At 42.3% G+C, this 17500-nt stretch overlaps 1 protein-coding gene across 1 annotated transcript in view; it reads right to left on the bottom strand.

Moving 5' to 3' along the window:
- The window catches only part of si:dkeyp-14d3.1 (transmembrane protein 132C), a 294470-nt gene that overhangs the window by 44183 nt on the left and 232787 nt on the right, over positions 1-17500 (bottom strand). The window contains 1 exon segment of the mRNA XM_042101730.1: positions 5198-5341. Coding sequence (XP_041957664.1) covers positions 5198-5341 — 144 coding nt within the window.

Below are 17500 nucleotides of genomic sequence, written 5' to 3'. Positions count from 1 at the left end.
ATGTCAGTCTGTGTGCCTGTGTGTGTGTGTGTGTGTGTGGGTGTGTGTGGGTGTGCGCGCACGGTTACTGTGCCGTTTGAAGAGATTAGGCTCATGCAGACATCAGTGCAGACATGCGCAATGGGTGGGTGAAAAGAACACATGCCAGCTTCAAAGTGTTTACTGCCACATTAAGAACAACACATAAACAGACAAACAAACAACAAAAAGTCCAAATGGAACATCTGCATAATGCAGAGTGACAAAAGACTGTGACAGCTGTCTTCTTGCTGTTTTATATGACAGTGAGAGTTAATGTTTTTGGAGTCCTTTAAAGTCCTTGTATTTTAATGATAAATTTCAGTCTGTTTGGATGTGTCGTCTACCTTAATGATACATCTGAATCTGTCTGGTTAATGCCCTCTCCGTAATGATAAACCAGCATCTGGTTTTATATGACTAATGTGACGATAGGCAGTTGCCTGGGTGGATAGTCTGAGGCATGTGCGCAGTGTAGTGTTTTTAATAAGCAGGAACCTCCGCAAGCTATCTTGGATGGATCTACATACATTATGTATATATCACTCATGTGTGAACTTTACTTTGACATTATGCAGTCTCCCTGAAACTGACCTCATAGAGCAATGAGCTAACAAAATCAAAGTCATGGGTCAAGATCAGACTGATCCTGGGGAATATAGACCAAATATAGAATGTGTTTTGCTTTGGAGAAACGTCTTGGGTTTTGAATGCAATGTGAGTAAATAACATGAGCGTGTGATAGGGGAAATTAAAAAAAAAAATGCTCCTGAGAGCCTATTTAGCACTTGGCGTGATTTAATCTGACGTGATTCTGTGGAATGATTGGGATCATTATTTTAGGTAACAATGCTGTCTTCTTCATTTAGGAAGGATGCACTTCTAAAAGCTGCCATGTGGAGCTGATTTCTCTTCCTTCTCTTCATGTTCTCCATTCCACCCCCCAACTCCCCCCCACCCCCCCACCCACCACCCTAAGTGTCAGTGAATCAAAGCTGCTTCTAGTGTTAGACATCTGACTGATTCCATCCGACAGGTAAACAACTGCAAATCACTCTGCACCCGCTGAGAACACCACAGTCTGGGGGGAAGCGTATTCACAAGGACAAATTGCTTCTGAAGAACACAAAATAACAAATCAGTGATCAAACCGAAACCTGTTTTGATCACTAATGAGATTAAAAAAAGAGTGAAAGTAAGAGAGAGGGAGAGAGGGAGGGAGAGAAAACGAGTTTGGGGAAAGGATAAGTCAAAGCCTGGGCTGAGATTAAGGCAGTGAGTCTATCTGTCTTGACTGGGACTCAGTGGGGCCGTTTGGGAAGCACAGAGCAGAATGGGGCCTGTTAAGCCAGTCAAGAGGATCATGTTACATTTCAAACTCAAATATACTACATTTTAAACTTGACATATGCTCAAGTATAGAAAATAAACATTTATTTTCTGTCATGGTAGCGATACTGGTAAGTTATATATTTTGGTAGAACCATTCTACCACATTCGACATCTAGTGAGAAATCAAGCAGATTAGTTTCTATTCTACCGAAGTAGCGGTGTGACTTATGACATGCGTGCACTAAATACATTCATACACATATTACGCCTCCTGCTCAAACAGGCCATGCGATTTTCTCATAGAAAACAGTGTGCCACAGGAGAAAGATGTTTGGGACACACTGCCTTTGTCAATCTGTCTACGCAGATTACTAGTGCCCCTTTGACTATGACAGAGAGTGACCATGCATAGCCACTTAGTAATTTCACTTGAGAATCTCACGTTGAGATCAACACAGACCAGACACAAGCATTGGGTGAAACCAGTCTTAACTAACACACAATGTCACAAAGTTACATGATGCATCTGACAGGCCCGAAAAAAGTCTATGGATGACCTCACTCATCATGTAATCAAAACATGTCATGGTAGATGGCCGATTAAGTCATAACAGTAAAGGTCCAGAAATAGGAAGGTAGCGTGTCATGCTAGCAGCATTGGCTGTGATGAGCTGTCAAATAATGTTATGGTAGTTTACTGCACAGATTCTCAGTCATGAGATTGTCCAATAATGCTATGATAATTCAACAACAGTGGTAGTTATTGTGATCACTAATGACACGGACTATACAATATGCACATAGTTAGCATAGTTACTGTATCTGTAACATGTTGATAACATAGTTATTCCAGTCTTACAACAGCGAGTTCAAGTGATGGTGTTAGCAGTTTCTTTTTTTATTCAGTCCAGCTCATTTCCCAGAGCCACAGCACAGCAGGAGTGGTCTTACAACCTCATTAATAAATCATCCTCACTGCACGCCACTACAAGAGCCGCGCTGTGCTACACTGATGGCCACTCGCCTAAGTCATTTAGTGTGAGAGAACCCTAAAAGCCAGGATACACGGAAAACAGTAAATGGAGCAAGGTTGGATTTAAAGCTTCACTATAGTGTTGAATATGTATGTGTTATCTGGCTCTGAATTTATGCTCTTTTTTGCACTGCTAATATTCTGAAATGATCCAAGGTTAACTTGGTGGGGATGAGACCTCTTCTTCTATACACTACTGCTGACTGAGCTGCTTCTTACCACTACTGGCAGTAGAACAATTGAGTTAGTTCATCCTCATGACCCAATAAAAACAACACAACAACATCAAAACATTGTGTGCGCTCTGGTGGAGAGACTTTAAGAATGCAGGACCTTTTGTGTGGACGTGTACACATTGCTAACTATAGTCAAAGAAAAGACTCCTGAGAGAAAAAGACAGAAAGGATGAAATCATAATTTAAATCAACTCGAATGCGATGCCAGGGCATCTTTGGATATGGGCGACACATGAATCTTTTATGAAAGAAGTGCTTCCAGCGTGGTCCCTTCTCCCATTGTTCTGATGAGCTATTTTAAGTGAGTTTTATCCGCAACAGTTGAATGCACTGCCTTTAGTAAAACAGTCAGGATCTGTATGTCTTTTTCAAGTCATTTGCCAGTCACAGGAAATGATCAGAAAACAGCATCATGAATGCCCTCCTGGAATTATTGCATGTTGCTGTTTTTTATTTTTCTTTCTTAGTTCCTTTTTAATTACTCTCACTAAAACTGTTAAAATTAGTCCAATTTAATGTGCTTGCTTTCCTCGTTTGTTTTAGCGTAATTAAATTAATTCTCTTTAGGCATTGCCTCAGTGGTAAATAACATGATAGAACTCAAGTGATAAATGATAGAGCTCACGCATAACAAGAGAATAGAAAAAGACATAAGAGCCCTGCCTCACCGCTATGAGTTTTTAATCTTTTAATACTGTACATCCAGTTCAGCAGCATTAAAAATGCATTTTAAAATATAAAGGAAACCATATCATTAGTCTCAACATAATACTCCTGAACCCTATTCACTCTAACAAGCCTCAGAAAGAGAAACAAAATTATTAATACAATAATAATAATAATAATAAAATAAAATATTTTGTGAAATGTTATTGTTTTCACAGTTGAGGCAGATAAAGTGGAGAAACAAACCTTTCAGAATGTTGTAGCCTTTCAGTGCTCTCAGTACTGCAGACATTTTTTTAACGAATTAAGATATCAATAGCATACATATTTCATTGTCACTTGAATGTATGCCATTTGTTACCTTAAAACAAATGGCTTCAAACTCAGATATACTGACTTATAATAGATGCCTCTGTCAATCCTACTGTGCATAGGATACTGCACTACGGAACTTTGGTTTACCATGCAGAAACAAAATCCTTGTTGTCACTTTCTGATGCACTGGCTAACGTTTACCATCCTTTTCCAATGTGCAGGGCAGAACAATAGACTTTTTCATGGAACTCTGGTGCCAAGGGGTACAAAACCATTATCACATTGTGTTGATTTAAATGTACAACCAACAGACAGGGAAGAGAAACCATCAGTTTTATAACCTCACCCTCTCAATACTACCTATTCCTCAGCTCCTTCAGTCGCTTCAGCCATGTCTGCAACTTAGCCCCCGATCCAGAGAAACAGTCCAGACTGACCACAGTGAATCACTGTGCTTAAGCAGCAACCTACACTCCTGGTCACCTAAAAAGCCTGAAATGCCTGGCAGTCCCCTCTATCACACACAAAACTGGCTAAACTGCGCACACACACACACACACACACACACACACACACACACATATTAGTGTAATTACTTCATTCAACAATGAAGTTTTATGTCCCTCATTAGAAAGCGTTCTGCATAAGCACATAAAGACTGGAAAGACTGGGGAAATGTCACCACAGCTGTTGCTTTATCCTTTACCAATGCCATGATCACGAGTGCCATATTGCTTTTATACAACAGTCTCACTTACAATGAATCAAGTTTAAAGACATCAAATTGTGTTTTTGATCATTCATTTTGATGAATATTTGGAAAATGTCACGAGAGGCTATATATGCACAATAATTTGCATACTCGCTTGTTCTCACATTATATATCAATCTGAATCCATTTAGTCCATTTTCAAATCAAATGGGACATTATGAAATCGCTGCTCTATCCGTTTGAATGAACAGAATGTTCGTGTTGGACTATTCAATGCAGAGTGGAGTGATTACTAGCTGTAAAGAGTCCAAATGAGGATGTCCAGAGCTGTATATCTTTATATGGCTCTGGGGATGTTCTGGATATCGCCACTCATTATGACTCTTGGAATGCCTTTCGTCCAATCAGATATGAATAAATAGTTCGACCTAAATTTGTATATTGTGGCATATCTACATCAAAATGCTAAATATTAATCATCGCCTCTTCAACTGACCATTGTCCTCCTCCTCTATTGTCCATTGCAATCTTTCAGAAAGTTGAAAATAAAATACAGTTTTTTCTAAGCATTATTTTATATTCTGTTTAGTTTCAAGTAAAGTAAAGTTATGAGATCTTTTCAAGAAACTTCCATGAAAAAGTTAGTTTCCTCTGACATTGTCAGACTTCAGACTTGTTGTGATAGCGTGGTGTGTTCCACAGACAGTTTACCACATCAGGACATCCCTCCCACGCAGACGCACACACACACACACACACACACACACACACACACACACCAGATGGACTGACTCACGTCTCGCTGGCCACACGAGCCTCACTGTGCGTCAGAAACAGCAGGATGCAGCTGCCCGCCTAGTCTCAAAGGAACTGTCCGTTACTCACCTTGACGACGTCCTCGTCCGTTGAGTGGCACTCCACCGAGTCGGATACGTCCGTCACCGCGCCATCCACACCCACCGTCACCACCTTTACCGGCACGGCGACCGTCTTCCCAGTCAGGACCGCCGTGTTCAAGATCTCTGTTTCCTAAAGAGAGAGAGAGAGAGAGAGAGAGAGAGAGAGAGAGAGAGAAAGAGAGAGAGAGAGAGAGAGAGAGCAATGAAAGATATTATTGAAAGAATTGCACAATTTACAAAAGGAAATATTTACTAGTTAAACCTATATTGCTAGCTTCATTTGGGTCACTAAATGTAAATACGATATTACCATGATTGTATATTTTTCCTTAATCATTTTTTAGACTTAATGAATTAATCTATTCACACGTGTTATTGTTCTTATTATAAGTTTTTATTTTATAATATGGTACTATTGTAATTACAGGCTTGCCAATTCAACTTTCTGAACTGGAGAGAACAACAAATAAAAAGTAAGGAATGGGCTGTGCACAGAAATGGTAGAGCTCCAGTGAGACAAGCGGTGAGAGGGAGAGAGTGAGGAGAAGAGAGAAGAGATAAACAAGAGTGTTGTTGTCAAACACACAAACAAAAACTTCTGTGATGTGCGCAGAGCTACTGCTGAAATACGGATGATGACAGAGAGAGGCAGGGAGTGATACAGAGAGAGAAAGAGAGAGAGAGAGAGAGAGAGAGAGAGAGAGAAAGAAAGAGAGAAAGGAGACTGTGTAAGACTGTGTGGGAGAGAGGGAAGGCAAAAGAAATGGAATGAGAAAGTAGTCAACAATAACAGAGAATACCTGGATAACAGAAAGATAGAGGTGTGTGTGTGTGTGTGTTTGAAATGGTATTCCCTAGCAGTACATTTTCATCATCATCATCATCATCATCATCATCATCATAATAATAATTATTAATGTTATCATTATTTGATGATAACAGGAATAAAACGTCATCTTAAGATTCACAATGTTAAAGTATGGTTAATCCCTAACACTCGCTGAGACTCGCTTGTGCAGTGCATATCCGTGATGCAAATCACTACTCAAAAACAAGAATGATCATTATGCAATGATGATAGTCCTCCCAATGTAAGGGTTGTCCCGTATTATGGCCTTCTCATCCGCTTTAATGTTCTCCCGGGAGCCAAATCACTCTCCTATCTCTCCTGTTCTAGTTAAACAGCATGTCTGACCCAAATTGCAGGCAAGTCTCTCTGGTGATGTAGGAATTGGTTCATCAAATCATTATTGATATGGCTGCAGGGGCGCCTTAATACCACCTGAGGCCCTTGGGCTATATGTTTTTAAGGCCCCCCCCCCCCAACCGCAAACATTAATTATGATTAATGATACCCGGCCCGTGATCTGAGCAGTGTTGGTCAAGTTACTTGGAAAAAGTAATTAGTTGTGTATACTCCTTCATTCGAATAGATGTAAATAAAATACAGCAAAAAAAAATATTAAAACCAAAGTCTCTATTAACATTTACATCTTTTAACAGTTGCAGTGCAGAGAGGAGTAATGCATTTACCAAAAGAGAAAATGCTGTTGCATGCCACATTTAGGCTGTTCTAATGTCAAGAAGAGTACGTGTTTGAACTGTGTGTGTGCAGTGCCGCTGCTGGCTATTTTGGTGCCCAAAGCAGAACTGTTAGTTTAAAATATTTCTTAAGAAATACTACTAATTTGATGCAGTTTAACTCATTTATAAATGGTGCGCTGTCACTTTAAGAGCATCTACACAACTCTCATAATGATCAGCTCCATTCAAATATAAGCCTATGGCTAGTCCACAAACTCCACATTTGGCACTATATTAGCAATAGTCATGATATTAAGTTGGTATAAGCAGCTACCTAGACATTTTCTGTTTGCAATTAAAAGTGATAGCCTATATGAGCCTGGTAGCACCTATCTGAGTGGAATGTGTTTCAATCGGCATAGGCTACTGTGCTTCATGTAAATGCTTAGTTTAAGGCAGTGGTTCTCAAACTTTTTCTTTCATTCCCCACTTTGATCAAGGGGGCCTTTTCGAGCCCCTTATCGCCCTTATCGCTCTAAAAAAGTGGTAGGTCAAGCTTAAAATTGTCAAATGTATTGAAATAATGACAAGTTCTAAATATATCCTCTTCAGCAGAGCTAAAATCAGCTGGTGCTGCAGATATAATAATAAATAAATACATAATGTGCCATTGTAAATTAAACACACATATTTCTGTTTTCCAGCAACATATTAGGAAGCATAGGCCAATATTTTACAGCATTGTACAATATATTCAATGAAATACCAACATGCTGCATTAAATGGATCCATAATCCAGTCATACTGAGCACTGCTGGTTGGGAAATATTTTTGAAATAAACTTTGCAGGGATGTGATGTAGGTTTAATACATGGGATCACAAGAGTGGCTCCCGAAGCAGACGTTTCAGCTATTTCACTCAGATTCTCAAAGGCATACTGTTGCGATCGAGGCGCCTGTCCCATATCTCCCATCCCATAAGTTTTTTGGTGAATGCAGTAATCTTATCTGCTACATGTAGGTGAGGTAGGTGCTTGTCTTTGCCTTGTAACTGGAGATTTAACTCATTGAGCTTTCCAAATATATCGCTAAGATAGGCCAGCTTCAAGAAATGTTCATTAGTGAACGTGCTTGCAGATTCAAACATGCGCTCACGCTGCCTTGACACGAGCGCTTCCCAATGAATAACAGTGCGTCCATTGCGCATCGGGTGCTACCTGGGCCTAGGCTACAGATAAAAAAATAAATAAAAAAACTCCTGTTTTTCGCGCCCTACCTGGCATGTCTCCGCGACCCAGTAGAGAAACGCTGGTTTAAGGGAAACGAATTATTGAAGACTTCAACACTCACCAGCCCCATTACAAAAAGGCAAAGACCACATTATATGTTTGCCCATTTTCCAAATGCAGCCAGAATATTATAATGCCCTGGCTCCTGTTACAACGGGCCAGTAGGCTACAGGGAACCCGCGACGTCCTCTATTTTCACCTGTTGCTGCAGCCGTCATGTCGGGATCTGGGGGTATCTCAATGAGTTTCACATTCCTGTGCTGGCTTGCTAGGTGCTTGCTTGCTAGGTGCTTGCTCAGATTTGAGGTGGAATTTTTCGCTGTAGACAACATTTTTCTTCCCACGAAGAGTGTACAGTGTTAATGTTTTTTCTTAATGTCTGAACTGCAATGAATTAAATGCTCCATGTTCACGCTCTCTCCTGCACTCCATGTCTTGCACACTTATGTCTGGTGTTTACATCTATATCACGCAGCTATAGCCTACATCATTGTCACGAGTTAGTCTCACAAAATCCATATGGCAAAATCCCAAATTCTTTTACTGTCTATGGCAAAATCACGGGTTAGTAACGCAGTAACGCAGGCTGCTTGCAGGAAAGTAAAAGTAATCTTCACATGCAGTGTAGCCTATCATTATTGAGCCTATGTAAAACCTTTACATAAACAGGAACAGAAACCCCTCCCTCCTTAATCACGTTAGCCTACCCCTGACATCGCTAATAAACAGGCTAGCCTACTGCACAAAAACAAGCGTTGAACTCTAACACTGGCTGGCTAAGTTAAAAGATGCGTTAGGCTACACATATGGACTTTTCAAGCTTTTCAAAAGTGTATGTGTTTGTCGTGTCGGGGTGTTCCCCAGGAGGTTTTTTGAAATTCTGTCCACTTAACACACCATTTTAACGCAGTTTGGGAGGGACATAAATACTTTTAGCCTACAGAATAAGCAGCTGGCTCATGTGACGTGAACATTGGCTACCTTATGCATTATCACTATACTACCCTACATGGAGACATATCTCACGTTAACAATGGAGAAAACATAACATAGGCTATTATTTGTGCGAATGGGTTAGCACAAACTTAGCTTTTGGTGAAGGGAGATGCTGATCACTAATTCATTTCTTTGCGCAACAGCCCATGTTCTGCGTTCACTCCAGTGAGACAAGTGAAATTTGCCAGGCTATTTGCTACGATATAACCTGCTATGCCTTCTGTTTTCATGGACAGTTACAGGAATCCGCGTCATTCGTTAATCGTTGCTTCAATCCAACCCACGTTATCTCCAGAGTTTGTAAGTTTGTCATTCAGTTTCAGCCTCTCCTCTAGCTCCTCTACACCCATTGGAATTTATTAAGTTTTGTTACATTTTGTTACACTTTAGAAGAGATGGCAAAGGGGGCCTCTGCATGGATGTCATTGTAGAGCAGTGCGATGTGCTCAATTAGGCTAGCTCCAGAGTAGGCTATGACAGACGCCGCGAATACGGACACGGCCGTTTAATATTATTGATTATCATTATTACTATTAGGAGGCCCCTCATTGGTCGAGGCCCCTGGGCTGAAGCCCAGGTAAGCCCCTGCATTAAAGCGCCAGTGTATGGCTGCCTGGAGTGATTTTGATGAGACTCAAACACCACTGATGGACTTCAGAAACTGCTATTGCATGGAACACAGAAAGGGAGGCAACACATGAAATTGGTAAGACGTGGTTGTGTGTGTGTGTGTGTGTGTGTGTGTGTGCACATGTGTGTGTTTGTTTGTGTGTGTGTGTGTGTGTGTGTGTGTGTGTGTGTGTGTGTGGGCCCTGTCATGACATTCTAAAGTGCATCGTCACTCGTCAAAAGTCTATTCAAATTTAGTAGGATATCCAGTTCACATTGGGAGGGGTTTCGTTATCAAAAGTGGAGCAACAAGGTGTTCCTAGGTTTTTTAATCAGTCATATGGGTGTGTTTGGGGCGTAACATCATTTCAAACCAATGACATATGACCAATGACAATAACATCATTTCAAACCATCTGTCATTCTCTTTAACGGCGCAAAGCGCGATATGTCAAATAAATGCATCGGTATTTTGACATTCAACGGCGCATTTGAAGGAGGCTGCTTGCGAGACCGTATGGAATAGTCATTCTTAAACCATGCTTTACTAAAACCTAGCATAGCCTTCACGCATTTGCACTCGTCTATTATTTGAACTCATTGGCAAAGTGAAACTAACTTCACCAAGGAGTCAGTCAACGACAAGACAGTTATATGCAGTTACTTTCACTATTGACTGACAATGGGTTACCACCGAAAACATAGGCTGGAAAAAGCAACACTTACGCTAATGTTGCTCAAATGACTGAATAAAACAACATTTATCCTGCAGAGGAGTTGCTTATATCTCGTGACAGTGCGTCTTCAGCTGTGCTCCATACGTGTCTCTCGCCTCTCCCCTAATCACTTTTAACCGTGATTACCAATTTGCAAATTATGGTGAATAACTGATCATCATGAGATGTACAGTATTTAGTAATATCTTTATTATGTTTCCCATTGTAATCGTGCAATTTGTAATGCTTTGCATGGACGTGCGTTGGTGTGGGTTAATGAATGATAAAAGGATGGTGCGTGCACCTGCCAATATGACTGTTGACATGCGCTCTTAAAATAGCATATGAACAACTCGCCATTGACTTCTGACCAGGTTTAGGTGTTGTATGATAGCGATTTTTAGACAACGCGCCAGGCCCCTCCCTAGGTTGTTAATTGCCGCACCCCTGGTCGCAATGTTTAAAAAATAAACATGCAAAATACCGAATTCAACTTTACGCCATGCTCTGGTGCCCAAAATACAGCCCTGTGTGTGCTTGTGTACCTACTGAATGAAAAGACTCAGCACACATGTTTAAAAAGTTCCATGAAAGCTGGAAGATGATTAGCTAAAAGAGGGTCCGACAGACGGATATAATGAGAGAGGGAGAGAGCGAGAGAGAGGGAGAGAGAGAGAAAGGAGACAGAGTGAAATCACCAGTGAATGAAAAAGGAAGGGAGGTGCAGGCTGTGTAGCGGCCGGGTAATGGTGTATTTAAATGACGGGTGAGTAAGGGTGAGAGTGCGCGTGAGGTGAGCTATCATTAGAAGGGTTCATTAGCACAGACCATCCCTTCACCCTTCACCTGCCTACACACACACACACACGCACGCATGCACGCACACACACACACTCATTTTCACAAACATACACACACACACACACACACACACACACACACACACAATTCCCACAGTCTGCCCAGGTAATTGCCTCTATTACCTCCATGCAAAGATACAGATAGGGGCTCCACTCCCAGGCCAATGAGGACAAGGGTATCTGGATAATAATAATCCGATTCACCCTCATCATTGACCTATTCTTAATGAAACTATTAGGTTAGGCAAACCTCCATTCAATCACTCGTGTGAGGTGTGTGTGTGTGTGTTTGTGTGTGTGTGGAGTAGTAGCAATACAGCATAAATAGACTTCCTGAGGACGGGCTGCTCTTTGGACTGTTCTTGCATGACTTTGCACTGCGGTTAGAAACTCCAACTCAAACACACTCACACACACACTCACACACTTCCCCCACCAATCCCAGGTCTTTCTGTATGACTGCATTGTATCGCTGACATCTTTCACTCTGTCATCCCTCTGGTTTCCATGGGGGAAGAAGTAATACCACATAATGAGAAAGAATTGAAGAATCCCCTCTCGCTTCTCCATTCAACCCCGAAGAGGGTGCTGAGCTTGAAGGAAATGACAAAACCTGGAATAATACATTGGATGTCTGTGATGTCTTTGTGTCAGAGCTCAGGTATTCTGACAGCGTCGTTCTTCAGACATATCAGTGTGTGCATGCTGAATGAGCTTTCTCTGCCTATCAGCGATCTGCACTAGGCCTGGTGTTTTATCCCTTACATTCTGTCACATTGGTGACTGGTGTCTACAGTGTACTGTTTAAAGGGACACTTGGCAGGATTAGCTATATTTCCCCCTCTGCTGGAGAAACTGTGGAAAAAGGTAACGATAAAGCACATGGATTTGTTTACAAGCTAGTAAAACGGTTAGCATAAGTTTGGCAAAACTATGTGGATGTTACAAGGTAAGAAACACGATTTAAAACGAGTTTCTTGTTTCTCACTTCTCTTTCCGGGACGCTAGTCTCAATGTTGCCAGGTTGATTTTCCGCCTGGGGATGCTAGGGGCAGCGGGAAAAGTCACTATTTTCACCGGAACAGGTCATTTAACCATCCAAATGATTTTTAAACGGGTTTATTACATTGAAATAGTTGCCAAGTTCCCCTTTAAGGCAGTGGTTCTCAGTGGGGTCCTGGGACCTATTGGTGTCCGCGACCCATAGCCAAGGGGTCCGCAAAATAATTTGCTTGAAGTTGAGTTTTATCATTTTAAAAATTAATATCTACAGATGATGCCCCTTTTCACCCATAAAACAAGCAAATTGTGTCTATTTGCTCCTACCCACATTTAACTTCACTTAGGTCATGAAGAACCATTCCTACAACTGCTTAGCTTGGCTTATTTGTTAGCCAGCTAGCTGATGAATGTGTAGAAATGTTTGAGTCAGTCCATGTTGACAAGTGATACAAAATCCAAAACTGACAAAAGACGAAGTGGCACATCTGTCAAAAAAACATGGGATAGTGGACCTGTCCACAACTTCAGAGAATACAAATGACATGCTTAATTGTTACGGTTATGAGGGGGTCCTCGGAATATTTTCTCCCCCAAAAGGGGTCCTTGGAACCAAAAACATTGAGAACCCCTGGTTTAAGGGACCTCCAAATGCAGGCAACAAACAAGCACGCAAACAAAGTATGGAGTCAATTTTAAGAATGCATTGCAAGTTTTCAAATCAGTTTTAGAAAGGGAGGGAGAGAGAGGTAGAGAACAAAGAGCAGGGGGAGACAACAATATGAGAGAGAGAGAGAGAGAGAGAGAGAGAGAGAGAGAGAGAGAGAGAGAGAGAGAGAGAGGGTGGGGGGGAGAGAGAGACAGGGAGGCAGGTGTTATATTAATGAGGGTTATGTTCTCAATCCAGGGCTATTTTGCTACCTGTCAGCCACGATGTCCAAGCACAGGATTTTAGAATTAAAAGCTTTTTTTTATTCAAGTCTGCTGGGTCCAGTGCTCTATAAGTACAAACACACACACACACAGACATTGTTGTAGAAAGTGAGATGCTTTGGGACATGTAATGTCTCTCTCTGAGGACAGTGCCCATCTGTGTGTTCCCCTGCGGTACCTTGGGTCACCCAGCTGATAGCATCCCACGAGGCATGCGGGTAGTACTGTACATGGGCATACTGTACTGTAGATATGCTGTGACAGGCTGAACCAGGCAGACAGAGTGAGAAAAAGAAAAATGAAAAGACAGAAGAATGAGGATGGAGAGAGAGAGGGGGGGTGCAAAGAGGAGAGAAGCACATATGTGTACACACACACACACAGAAGAGAGAGACAAAGACAGAGAGAAAGAGAGGTCTAATACACTAACCCATCGATCTCAGACCAGCACTTGCTTGCTTTTCAAAATGAGATCAAAGTAAAACAAATTATGAATCAAAGTAAGGAAAAATATCTGGAACATTGGGATGATCAAACAAAATCACAATCCAAATTAGAATGTTACTTGTCACTAAAACGAGATTATGAATTGGCAGAGTACCTCTCCACCGTCAGAGATACAAAGCAGAGACAGATTCTTACCAAGTAAATGCTAAGTGACCACAGGCTTGCCATAGAGAAAGGCCGGTACAAAAAAGTATGGCTTCCCAAAGAGCAGAGGCTCTGTGGTCACTGTACGACTGGTGAGGTTAAGACAGAGATGCACTTTCTCCTACACTGTCCAAAGTTTGAACAGATTAGAAAAGGATATTTTTTACAATTCTCAAATAAAATTCCAAATTTTAGCTTCCTTAAAGATAAATTAGTCCACCTGTTAGGAGAAGGACTGACTGCTCTGCTGGCTGCAAAATACGTTGCAGCTTGCCATGACATGAGGGACAGTGAGTCGGACACCTTGCCACAATGCCCGATCTAATGTCTGTACTTAATCCAATGTATTATAATGTGTATGCTGTCTGTGTGTGTGTGTGTGTGTGTGTGTGTGTGTGTGTGTGTGTGTGTGAGAAAGAGAAAGAGAAAGTGAGGGTATACACACAATTATTCATGTTACATGTTGCTGTTTCACTTAATGCTGTCAATGTTCTAATTGTTATGCTGTTTTAATTGTGCTTTGGCAACACTGTACTTACTTACAGTCATGCTAATAAAGCAACCTTGAATTGAATTTAATTGAATTGAATTTAATTGAATTGAGAAAGAGAGAGAGAGAGAGAGCAGGAGAGGGGTGGTGTGAATCAGGGCACGGGGGATGGAAAAGAGAGTGATGAATCAAAAAAGTGGAGGTGAAGAAAGGAGGAACAGACTACCACCAAAAAGAGAGAGAAATGAAAAACAGACTGCCACAGAGAGACGGATAGAAAGAGAGAAAAAGAACAGATGAAGATGGTGAGAGATGTGGAGATGGAGAGAGGACATTTGAAACACAACATGAGCGAGGGGGAGACCTGCAGTGAGATCAGAGAGAGGGGGAGTGCCTTTCTTGCTGCCCACACACACAGACATGTACCACACACACACACACACACACACACACACACACACACACACAGACATGTACCACACACACACACACAGGGTTGCTCAAACAAACACATAGCCACACACCACATACTGTATACCCATACATTCACATACACAACCACTCAAAAACACACACACACACACACACATACGTATATACACACAGAGGTTAATACATTTCCCCACTATACACACACGCATACAAAGACACGCACACACACACACACACACACACACACACACACACACACACACACATAGCTAAAAGGCTGGCAGCCCCATTAGGGCTTGGAGGGGCCTCCAGTGGAGCCTCTGCAGCTTTGGGCCCCTGAGGTGCCATGGAGCCCATCACAGCTGGAGGAAAAGAGGATACAAGGCCTCACGCTTCAGGGCTGAGGCCACCACGCTGGGTTGAGTGAGTGTGTGTGTGTGTGTGTGTGTGTGTGTGTGTGTGTGTGTGTGTGTGTGTGTGTGGTACATGTCTCTCTCTCTCTCTGTGTGTGTGTGTGTGTGTGTGTGTGTGTGTGTGTGTGTGTGTGTACGTATACGTGTACGTGTGTGTGTATGTGTGTGTGTGGGGTGGGAGCATGCAGGGGCCCCTGTGTTTGCTGTATGTTTGTGCCTTGCCCCTCCATCCACCTTACTGGAGGCTGAGTGTGTGTGTGTGTGTGTGTGTGTGTGTGTGTGTGTGTGTGTGTGTGTGTGTGTGTGTGTGTGCATGTGTGCATATGAATGTGTGCGTGTTGGTGTGTGTGTGGCGGGGGCATGCAAGACTCTCTGTGTGTATGTTTGCACACGTTTGTGCATGTGTGTGTTTGTGTGCGTGAAGGGGGCATGAAGGACCCTCTGTGTGTGTGTTGGTGTGTGTGTGGCGGGGGCATGCAAGACTCTCTGTGTGTATGTTTGCACACGTTTGTGCATGTGTGTGTTTGTGTGCGTGAAGGGGGCATGAAGGACCCTCTGTGTGTGTGTTGGTGTGTGTGTGGCGGGGGCATGCAAGACTCTCTGTGTGTATGTTTGCACACGTTTGTGCATGTGTGTGTTTGTGTGCGTGAAGGGGGCATGAAGGACCCTCTGTGTGTGTGTGTGTGTGTGTGTGTGTGTGTGTGTGTGTGTGTGTGTGTTTGCGCTCCTCTGCTTCACTGATGGCCCAGCGGGTGGACTCCACTAGCCAAGTGAAGAGTGGTGTGTTCTTTAAGGAGCGTCAGCAGGGAAGAGAATGGACGGCCCATTTGGGGCTTATTATGGGATGGAATGACACTGAGGAACCACCAGAGCTAGAAGACATATATGCAGCCAGGAAGGAGGATCACTTTTCAATCTGATTTCCACACGTACTGTATGTCTGTATACTATGTATGTGTTTGTGAGTGTCTGTGTGTGTGTGTGTGTGTGTGTGTGTGTGTGTGTGTGTATCATAGCTGGATATCTGGAAAACATGGCACCCCAGCTAAAAATCATATGCTATTCATTATACCAGTGACCACCACTAAGTCAGAGGGGCAGCAAAAGTTACAGTAAATGAAATGAAATAATTTATAGATTGGTGGACAGAAACGGTGTCTACAGAGAGAAGTTACACAGTAAAAAGGCAAGCAATATTGAAACAAACTATAGGGATATTTGATGTGGGGTTATGGTGTTTGGAATACAAGCGTGTGTGACAAGCAATGATTTAGTGTGTAAGCAGTTGAAAAAAACTGTAATACAAGTTACAACAAGTTACAAAGTGATTTCTGTCACTTCTAAAAAAAAAAAAAGGTGTTTGTATATTGCATCCCCTCCCCCAAACAGAGAAATTAAACTTCTGTCCAGGGTATTCATAAGCACATGCCTGTATTTGGTGCATGTCTGATCAATCACTTTCTTTGCTTTTAGTTTACATGACAAAAATGACATATCACACATTCCACACTGAACCCATGCGTTGGTATTCATGTGTGGTTTGCGTGAAATTAGCTCGTCTGAGTGTGGCCAGTATGTTGAGTGTGTGCGTGTATGTGTGTGTGTGTGTGTGTGTGTGTGTGTGTGTGTGTGTGTGTGCATGCTTGTCTAGTGTGTGTATCTGTGTGTGTGTGTGTAACATATGTGTGTGTAGTATGTGTGTGTGTGTATGTGTGTGTATGTGAATGTATGTGTGTGTGTGTGTGTGTGTGTGTGTGCGTGTGAAGTATGTTAGCATTCAGAGTGGTGTTGTGGTCCTCGCTCTCCTGAGATTGTAATTTCTTCCCTTCAGCGGGCCAGATCAGAGAATAAGTGAGATTTATGGTGTCAGTCACTGTGATAAGGCTGGAATGAGAAACAGGCTTCCTCCCCCTCGACCCGCCATCCACAGCCACTCCATCTCTTTTTACGCCCTCTCTCTTTCACTCTCTCTCTTTCACTCTTTCTCTCTATCTCTCTCTTACTCTCTCTCTCTCTCACTCTCTCATGTGTCTGCCTGTGCTACTCTCCCCTACCTTTTTGTCTCCTTCTCTGTCTGTACCTCTCTCCTTTTTTATCTTCTTTCTCTTTCTCTCCATCTGCGTTTCTCTTCTCATTCTTTTTATCTTCACCCTCTCTCTCTCTCTCTCTCTCTCTCTCTCTCTCTCTCTCTCATTTGCTCTCTGCCTCTCTGGGGGTGCTTTCTCGTAAGTGAGGATCTTTCTCCCCACAGCTTCTCCCCGGTGGCCTTTCATTTCTGCCATTGAGAACCTACAGTAGGATACAAATGCCAGCTTATTGTGTTAGTGTTTGGTAGCCTAGGTCATGTACATAGCATAGGTTGGCAGTCCGTGGACTT

The sequence above is a fragment of the Alosa sapidissima genome, chromosome 8 (assembly GCF_018492685.1).
Source record: "Alosa sapidissima isolate fAloSap1 chromosome 8, fAloSap1.pri, whole genome shotgun sequence".
In the NCBI taxonomy this organism is placed as follows: Eukaryota; Metazoa; Chordata; class Actinopteri; order Clupeiformes; family Clupeidae; genus Alosa; species Alosa sapidissima.
This window is presented reverse-complemented; position numbering and strand designations above follow the sequence as displayed.